The sequence below is a fragment of the Tachysurus fulvidraco genome, chromosome 5 (assembly GCF_022655615.1).
Source record: "Tachysurus fulvidraco isolate hzauxx_2018 chromosome 5, HZAU_PFXX_2.0, whole genome shotgun sequence".
Taxonomy (NCBI): Eukaryota; Metazoa; Chordata; class Actinopteri; order Siluriformes; family Bagridae; genus Tachysurus; species Tachysurus fulvidraco.
This window is the reverse complement of record NC_062522.1, coordinates 9,802,333-9,812,889: the sequence shown is the minus strand read 5'-3', so window position 1 is coordinate 9,812,889 and position 10,557 is coordinate 9,802,333. Positions and strand designations below refer to the sequence as shown.

The 10,557-nt window shown below is 35.5% G+C and overlaps 1 protein-coding gene across 1 annotated transcript in view; it reads left to right on the top strand.

Moving 5' to 3' along the window:
- The first annotated feature begins 6,255 nt into the window (after positions 1 to 6,255).
- The window catches only part of ghrhrb (growth hormone releasing hormone receptor b), a 50,982-nt gene continuing 46,680 nt past the window's right edge, over positions 6,256 to 10,557 (top strand). The window contains exon 1 of the mRNA XM_027155667.2: positions 6,256 to 6,597. Within this exon, the coding sequence (XP_027011468.1) occupies positions 6,511 to 6,597 (87 nt within the window). The 5' untranslated portion in view covers positions 6,256 to 6,510. The remainder of the gene's footprint in view (positions 6,598 to 10,557) is intronic.

The window sequence follows — 10,557 nt, the reverse complement described above, 5'->3', positions numbered from 1 at the left end:
TCTGTATGTGTGTATGTAGTATCTAACTGTATAACGATAAACAATATAGGAGAAGCCTTTATTATTGTCACATGTACATTTCAGAACAGTGAAATTCTACCTCTACATTTCCCAATTTTGGAGGTTGGGGGTCAGAGCACAGGATCAGCCATGATAGAGTTAAGGGTGTCAGTTTGCCGGTGCTGGGATTAAACCCCGATCAACAACCCAGAGCCTTAACGGCTTGAGCTATCTACAATATCTTATGTACAATTATTTGTCTATCTAATGCTACAAGTTTCATAGGTTTTTCTTTTGCTCCCTTATCATATATTTTGGAGAAGTTATTGGGTCATGTTGTATTCCATGTTAATTCCATATATAATAACATTAATAGATGAATTCAACTCTTTGCTAGCAGATCTACCTATGAACACAATTTGTACTCTGCAAAATGATCCAAAATGCAGCGGCATGACTTTTCAACCTGCCTAAGTTTTTACTTCCCCGGCTTCCTGTTGCTACATGCATCAGATTTAAAACACTGGTGCTTGCCTACAAAGGCAAAAATGGACCAGATCAATTTTACCTCAAAGCTCTTGTTACTCCTCGCACTGCACTACACATTCTCTATATACCAGCACTGCTCCACTGGTCCCACCATCTTTCAGGGTAAGAGGTAGGTATACAGTAAGACTCTTCTCTGTTCTGGCACCAAGGTGGTGAAATAAACTTCCCCTAGATGCCCCAAACAGCTGTGAGTCACTGGCTGTCTTCAAACGACGGGTGAACAGCTACCTCTTACTGAAACACATAAACTAGTGCTTAGTTGTTTTGTGTATTTAATAATTAAAAAGCTCCCAAGAGAGTTTTAAGTTGATGGTATCGTAAATCTGTGACCTAGTGAACCAGTGTTAATGTATTCATCGATAGTGACTTCAAAGCCCTTTTGTATGTCGATCTGGATAATAACGTCTGTTAAATGCCAGAAATGAAAACGTTCCGTGTCAGTAGTCATTGAAATGGCTGAATGATAAACAGAGGCTAAATGACTATTACAATGCATGCAAATTTAATATGATAATAATCTAACATTATAATAATGATGGATTGATAAAGATGTTTTTTCAGTATTCGGCCTTTGAGGCAGGTTTATGAGACAGGTTTGTTTGTGAAAAAAAACAAAAAACAAAAACGTATTTAATATAAACCAGCCAATGCAAGGACACTTGAAGAAAAAGAAAATTTAAGGCATCTAAAAATATTTGAGTCTTATATTTATTACACGATTATTTTTTCCAGCAGAAGGATGTCTTTCCTGCAGGCTACATTAGTCTGTCTTCATTATTCCTGTAAAGTGGATTAGGACCATTTTTTACATATAATTTGGACATGTACTGTATTTGAAAGGAGAAAATTGTGTGGGTTGGAATTCATTTATTATCTTTTAAATTGCATATATTTTATTGAATTTGTAGATAACAAGACCTGAATTTATTATGCAGACACGATATAAGGTCTCGTCGTGACACTCGTGTCATTTCACATCCTGAATATCATTTCCGAAGCCTTTTAAAGCACAGAAAATGTGTAACATATTCAAAATGTTCTAATTCATTTGGTCAAAGAAAATCTTTTTAGAACTAATAACAGACATCCAAGTGAACCAGGTGGTTCTGATAAAATCCCTGAAGTTCATCTTTGCTTATTTCAGAAGTACCTTTCAAATGGGAGATGAAGGATCATTGAGATGACAGAGCAGGTGTTGCACCGTAATTAGAAATGAAATTTTAATCTGATTTCTTACTCAAACGAGAGGTCTCATTTAGTAAAGTGTGTATAGGACAGATTCAATTTCTCTGCACAAGTCCCACCAATACACACAGAAAAAATGGTCATTTATCAGAAATGAGTATGTACCGCTGTACACAATGGACAGTGATCATTTCTACACATTCTAAATTGCTCTGGTTGTGCATGGCCTCACACAAATGCCTCATACATTAACATCAAAGAAAACGCCCCAAATCACTATATATATATATGTTAAACAATATCCATTTGAAAGGGTGACTTAATGGGTATATGAATATACTGCAATCTATTGCTCCAATTAAATTTTAAAAAGGCTGCAATGGCAAGTAAAACACTTCATCATTGTTGTATTTTCTGCTACTGTGCTTGGAAATGTAAGGTTCTTTAGAATTTCTGTAATCTTTGATTGGCACATGCGGCTACTGTTTCTATGAGCGACCGGTTTTATTACAGCTAGAAATATGTCCTAATTGGACCAATAGGCATATTCTGTGTTTGGGTCCATGCACACAATGTCTCACACATTTGCATAAAAAAACGCCCCCACACTAGAGGTCTTCTCGGGTCTAAAGAGATGTACCCGACCCGAAGTGACCCGAATCACTTTTCACCCAAACCCGATGTGCATAATTTTTTTTTTTTAAGAAAGACCCAACCCGAGACGAACCCGAAAAAATTAAACCCGAGTCCGACCCGACCCGTTGGCAACTTGGAAATGTAATGAGCTGATGAATAAGTGATACGAATGCATGTAGGAAATTGGCATTATTTAGCTCATAGCTAGTTCGGAAATTCTAGACCTTTCCCACAAGTTCTTACTGTAATGTGCCCATGGATAAAAACTATTAAAAAACACTTGAAAGTGCATGGGGATGCTGTTGCTGGGTTTTGATGGCCTTTCCAAAAGTGGGGCAAGTGACTTGCAGAGACCAAATAAAATTGCAGTGGGCATAAATAAATAAATAAATAAATAAAGAAAGAAAGAAAGAAAGAAAGAAAGAAAGAAAGAAAGAAAGAAAGAAAGAGATAGACTAATGAGGCATTCATCATTCACTGAAAAGACTTTCCTGTGCTCTTTAAAAACATGTTCCTTGTGCTGCATGGGGCAAAGCTTCAAGCTAGGCATCACCCAACTCCCAGGCCTCGCATGTGACTTTTATATGATTTTACTTTACATTTCATCTGTGTCACCTGTCTGCACCTTTTTGTCTGCACCTTTTTTATGCTGACAATAAGTGGCATGTGGGATGGGAGCACTTCATATTCAGTTTACACAGGATTACACTTTTCCACCACTAGATGTTTTCTGCATTGAAGAATGACATTCTGTACATTATATATATATATATATATATATATATATATATATATATATACGGTGGCTTAGTGGTTAGCACGTTTGGGGGTTCGATTCCCGCCTCCACCTTGTGTGTGTGGGGTTTGTATGTTCTCCTCCTGGTACTCTGGTTTCCTCCCCCAGTGCAAATATATGCATGGTAGTTTGATTGGCATCTCTGGAAAAACTGTCTGTAGTATGAGAGTGTGTGTGCCCTGCGATGGGTTGGCACTCCGTTAAGGGTATATCCTGCCTTGATGCCCGATGACGCCTGAGATAGGCACAGGCTCCCTGTGACCCGAGAAGTGTATACTTTATATATAAAGTATACACCTTTATATTTAACAATAACATACAACATACATACATACATCTATCTATATATAATACTATACAATACATATTGTATAGTATTATATAAATAATAATATGTAGTAACATACTAAAATGTGCAGTAATGTATATACTATCATACACTTACATACTAATGTGTAGTCTTTTATACAGAAATATACTGTAGCCTGTATTTATGTACAGACACATACAGTATATAATACACAGTAACTTAATGTATACTCAATTATATACTACAGTACAGAAACTTTATAGTACAGTACAGTTATATTTTTTAGAAGTCATTGTGGAAAATAGATTCATATTTATAACTCTGACAGATTTCAAAGATTGTTTTCACAACTTACAAACAATTACGATATTTGAATAAACCCGTCATTGTTTATATTCACCATATTTCAAAATGCATTTCACCAGAAATAATAATAGTCAAACCTTTCTGTATCAAATTGTTATACTGCTTACCTGAAGTGTTTTAAAATTGCTGCACTCTGTAATTGGTACAGCAGCTACTGTTTCCATGAGTGACTCATTTTATAACAGCAAAAATCTGTCCTAAATGGGCCAATTGGTCCTTTCTGTGTTTGTGTCAATGCAGTTCAGGATGTACTATTGGGTTTCAGAATAAAATAATAATAATAATAAAAAAAATTTAAAAAAAAGATTTAGCATTTAAAAATGATCAAAACCTTCGGTGCCCATGTCTGAACAAGTTTTTTTTTTTAATTAAGAGAAATGATAAATGTGGATACAATCCTCACAAACATCTGGTATCAGATAAAGTATCTAAGAATTGGTTTCCTGTCAATTTCCCAAAGCTCTGTCAATATCTCGAGTGTTAGAGCGATACTTTCAAACAGATGAGGGAAAAATATCTATTTGCTATAAGATGTGGACTAAACGGTTTGGAGCGCACCACTGATTCAGTTCTTCTAGATATTTCACATACACTTATATTCTAAATGAAAAACTTATTTAGTCCGTACAACTTGAATGCTGTCATCTACTTAGATCCTGCAATTGTGTGCAATTTTGTATGCGATACTATTCATGCTGACGTCTACTCCCGTTAAAATTCCCATCAAGATACGCATGCTTTAAGTAGAGCAGAAAAAATTGAAGCTGGAAAAAAAAAGGTCAAATCCCCCTGCATGTTTTTATTCAGCATGAGACAGCTGAATGCCATAGGGTTCTGCTGTCCAGCTAAGATAATATTTTGATTCAAAACATCACACTGTCATGTTTCCTTTAAGGAAAAGTCCCCCGAGGGTCAGATTTAGTAGAACAGATCCTCAGAAGTGATCATACATTCACTCATTCTCATCCCTGCTGATTCTAAATAATTAGGGTCTGGTTAAGCATTTTTCAGGGACAGCATGATGTATGAGTGAGGGTTGATGTAGTGGAGGGAAGATTCTGTCTCTCCATTAGAGTGTAACATTCATTTTACATTTTACATTCAATTATGCTGGAATCCATGTGAATTAATCCATAGTGCTGTCGAATTGTTGATTCTAAATGGAGAGACGGTATTGATTTTTATATAACTGATTTTCTGTAAATGTTATAGTTTCTATAATAACACAATGTTCACAGGAATGATGGATACACCACATAAAAAGATACTGTATATTGTTTTCAGGACAAAAATGACACATCAGACTGTTGTGGAAAAACATTAAATACAACTAAAACATTTAAAAAGTCTGATGTGTCATTTTTAATAAATAGCACTGGCAAACTGCAGTAATGTAAGAGGAATATGTCACTGCATATCACGCTATAATAGGAAAATATCAGCTTCAGGATGGAAACAGTAACTACATGATCATTAAGTACAGAATAATAGTGGACCTTAAAAATGAGAAATAAACAGAGAAACAATTGCGTCATACATATGAAAACTAAAGAAAAGTAGTGTTAGTGAAAAAGGTATGAAATATTAAAACGGTAATGCTGATCGATGTCATGAAAGAGGTATTTTCAAAAAACCAATGCTGGCTTGTTTAACCAGACTTGACATTTCCCACTTTTCCCATGTGCTCAGGGTGCAGAACAGTTTAATCTATCTCTTGCTTGACTTGCTTGACCTGGATCCTACACATTTCTGCTTAGATAAATATTAGCTGCAGGTGGCACTTTATCTTTTTTCGGGTACTGTATGTGTGGAGTTTTATTACATTTACATTTCTGTCATTTAGCAGACACCCTTATCCAGAGTGACTTACATATTTATTTCAATTTATACAACTGACCAATTGAGGGTTATGGGTCTTGCTCAAGGGCCCAGCAGTGGAACCATGGTGGATCTGGGATTCAAACTCAAGACCTTCCAACACCTTATCAGGCTACCAGATCCCCACAGTTTTTATATCTCTCGACTGCGTCCATGTGGGTTTCCGAAGAATTTTAATGGTTTCCTCTTACATCCCCAAAACATACCATGAATTGTCCTTTTAGATCTGAATATATGTGAATGGTGCCTTGTGATGGATTGGGATCTCTACCATGTGCTCCAGAAATACTACCACACTGGCCAGGATCAGCAGCTACAAATGATTGATTGATTGAATGAATGAATGAATCTTATCGAGCGTATCAATACAAATACAGGGGGAAAAAATTCTGCACACTTTTTTTCGTATTCGTTTCGTTTTCGTATCAGTCTGATCTTAAGTGTTAAGTCAGTACTGATGAATTTGCTGTGTGCATCCGTGTGTATACTGTAACTGGTGGCTGAATGTTAATGCTATATGTTAATGTGATGTGAGATGTGCGGGAGCGCGCGTGAAATGGGGAGGTGCGGCTGCAGCACTGCGCTGCGCGTCTCCAACACGCACACGCACACACGCACGCCACTCACTCCATCAGTACACTTCAGGAAAGCCACCCACTCTGCACACTACGGCTGTCACCGAGGGAGAATCCGGTGCTTGATTAATAATTAAACACCCATGCAGTGTGGACTGAGCCGAATATACAAGCGTCAGTTCAATACGCGTTTATCCGTCTATTCAAACACCTGAATGCAGATCATGATACTTTCTAGGAATTCGTTAACTTTCAGAGTGATCCTGCTGACATGGTGGATCCACCACTGCACATGGCAAACGGTAAGTACAGAGGATGAACCTCTTGTTTTCATTTACTGTGAGCTGAGTTTATTGTGCTGCATGGGACAGTTCATTTATCACTATAATCTCACTATAGTCTCACTATTACTAAAGTCTCACAATAGTATCACTATTATCTCACTATAGTATCACTATAATCTCACTATAGTATCAATATAATGTCCTTTAACAGCCACTGTAAGTGGAATAGAATTTATATTTACAAAAAGAATAAAAAAAACAGAGCAGATCACGATAGAATGGAACAGAACAGAACAGAATACAACAGAACAGATTTTAGCAAATTGCTGTAGAGATTAGGGTAGTTTAGGACAGAACCATATGTAGAACCATAACAGAAAAGGACGGAACAGTAAAACAAAATAAAACAGAACAAAATAAACAGAATAAAACAGAAAGAGATAACACAGAATAGACTAGAACAAAATAATATGACAAATAGAGAATAACAGAGAAGAAGAGTGTGGAATATAAAATTGATGTAAAATATACTGTAAAACTGCTGATGTACGAGTAGTGAAATTATTTTTGATAGAATAGAATAGAATAGAAAATAACAAAATAATAGAACATATTATACAGTAATGAAATATAGCAAATCATCAACGTGTAGAAAAGAGACAGAACAACCAAATATAATAGAACCAATTCTAACAGAAGAGGGCAGACCCAAACAGAATAAAATATAACTCTTGTGTTTAAAATAAATGCAATATGAAAAAATGGAATATAGGACAGAATAAAACTGAACAGATTTCGAACAACAGAATAGAGCAAAATATTTATATTGTCATAGTACTGTACAAGTAAATAAAGAAAGTTGGTTTGCTAGAACAGAACAGAACAGAACAGAACAGAACAGAACAGAACAGAACAGAACAAAACTTTCCTTGTAATTGGTCCAATTGTTGTATTAACAGAAAATATGTATGTAACGGTAATTACAGAATACTCTATAGAACAATGAGACATGTGCCATTTCCAGTTATATGTGCAGGTTATAGAGGCAGTTTACTGTAGGTTTGTAGTGCACGTTATGTTGGGTTGACGCTCTATACTCAAAGGTGTAATAGTGCAATAAAACAGTAGCAGTGTTCAGAGCGTTCAGCTAACACTGCTAGCAGCAATCCACTGCTGCCTCTGATGTTAACATGCAAATGTGCAATGTATGTCAAGGTCAAAATGTGTCAAAATCCCCATTTCTTTCTTTCTTTCTTTCTTTCTTTCTTTCTTTCTTTCTTTCTTTCTTTCTTTCTTTCTTTCTTTCTTTCTTTCTTTCTGTCTTTCTTTCTTTCTTATTTATTTATTTATTTATTTATTTATTTATTTATTTATTTATTTATTCATAAATTATTTTTTAACCCCATATCACATTTTTAAGCCAAATATACTTGTATTTATTAATATAAATACACTATATTACTTATTATTATTAATATTATTACTTTTTTGACGGTTACCGTGTTATTCTTATTTAAACGTATTCAACACTGAAGACCAGTTCAAGATTTTTCCCACTTCTCAGATTTTATATGTTTTAATCCCCATCTCACATCGTTAGCTACTCTTTTACACTCCTCTAGATGATTACTAAATTTCATGGATTGCAAATTCTGGTTTTCATAACTGATGCTATTTGCCTCAATAAAAAATGGATGCACCAACATTGGTGTCGATGTCTCCTTTGGATAATACATTGTAAACTTGATCATTTAACCTGTACACTAGAAACAAACTGCAGGACTCTGACTCAGCGGGTCTGAACTACATGCCCTTTTTAGAGCTGTCTGTTCTGTTATTATGTCTCCTGTTGAGATATATTTCACGAAATTGCACCTTTTCTTAATACAGAATGTCTGCTGTCACGAGCATAAAATATCAGCAAGAATGTGTTTTGTGCCTAGCATTGTCAAACCGGTTAATGTCAGATCTTACAAAGCTTGCGCATTACATTAATGTGACTCTTGGGGATTGTCACAGCATGGTGGCGGTGGTTTTCTGCACTTACTGTAGTTGAGATTTTTCCAGACAGTAACTGCGCTCATGGTCTACAGGCTCATTCAATAGTCAAGTGTCTTTGAGTACAGAACAATGGTGGTACAATGATCACAATGGTTTATTTTTGTTGTTTTGTTTTGTTTTGTTTTTTCAAAGATTTGCCATTTAAGCTCTTAGTACTACAGCAAGTGAAGTGTACTGTATGAACACTTAACTTTTCTTCATAAATTAAATTTGAATTCTTGTCTTACTAGTAGCAAATCCTGGAAGTTTACAGCATTGTAAGTTTTAGGATTTAGCATCAAATATAATGTTAATTAACTGCTTTCAGCCGATGTCTATGCAATGTTATATACACTCATACCCAGCTGTACTATGGAGACAGGTCTGTATATAAAATGTCTTATATCGAGTGCTTTCTATATTGGCTTCAGGACTCTCATAATAATAGTTTAAAAAAAAGAAATTAATAAATAAAGCTTAAAAAGTGCAAATATTTACTGTACTTGTACACTCGTATCATTGAGAATGAGAAGTGGTTGTGGTTTGAACAAGCTGCCTTGTGTACTTGCTTGTTTGGAGTGCAAATTACTGGCAAGTCCTGTAAGTCTTTGTCTTATGGATCAGAGAAAAAGATAAGACTAAGCTATAATTTAATTCCAAAGGGATAATTTGCATGCATCGAATGCATTAGTTGCACATCCCATGCATGTTGAATATCCACCCCAGTTACTGCTTTTCCTAAACTCAACAAAGACACTAACATTATCCAAAGTGAAATATAGTTAAATATAGTAAATATAGTACATTTCAAATCTGGCCTCGTGTTTAAATAATGCTGTAGGACATTATTTAAAGTCTGTTATTAAAGTGTTGTTTTGTTTTTTAATAAACCTTTGTGCTGACTAAATGCTTTGGAGGACAGAATGGCCTATGTAAATAGAGAGTATATAATGCTCGTGTATATACAAAGAGGTTCTCTGATCATTTCATTTAGTTGTTTCTTTCCTCCTGGCATATTGTTTAAATGAGCATTTCCAGTAAAAAGAACATTGCTTATTTAACATTAACTGGATTCCTGGATTCCTAATTTGTTCAAACTAATTGTCCAATATCAAGTGTTACTTTTAAATGATCCCAACTCAGCAAGCATGACCAGTTACTATCTCAGGCAGATGAAGGGGATAAACCTGCCTTTATAAAATTTCACTGGTATGTTCTTCACTACCATACAACACCAAAAACAGAAACAAATCAATACTGTGATGAAATGTGATTGTTGCTTGGCGAGCTCACTAATGACCTGTCGTTGGCTTTCCTGAATGCTGCTTCATTTCCTATCATAATGTTTTTCAGAGCCTCAGCATTGGGGCAGCTATAATTTATCTTACCAGCAGCATGATCCTTATCTGCCTCTTTGTTTTTTTTGTCTCACTCCTTACTATGTTTAATGTCAATGGCCCAGACTGGCTAACTGAAATTTTTGAAAGCAAGAGGTAATCAGGTTAGGATACAAAATAATTCTGGATAGAGCTGTGTAGACCCATTGTGTGGTCCAGTGCCAAGACACAAAACCTAAATTATTATATTCACTCACTATCCACTTTAAAAGGAACACACGTGTATTTATACTGTTATCTAATCAGCCAGTCACATGGCAGCAGTACCACACTTAAAGTCATGCAGATACTCATCAAGAGTTTCAGTTAACATCAAACTTCAGAATGCAGGATCAGATCAGATGAGCTTGCTTGAGTATTTTAAAACCTGCTGATCTCCTGGGATTTATAAACAGAAAAGTCTCTAGAATTCACACAGAATGGTCTGGAAAACATCCTGTGTACAAAGGGTCTGTAGAATGACGGGATCACAGGAAAATGACCAAACTGATCTGAGAATTTATCTCACCATGAAAGACTGGAAAAAGACCGGTGATTTGAG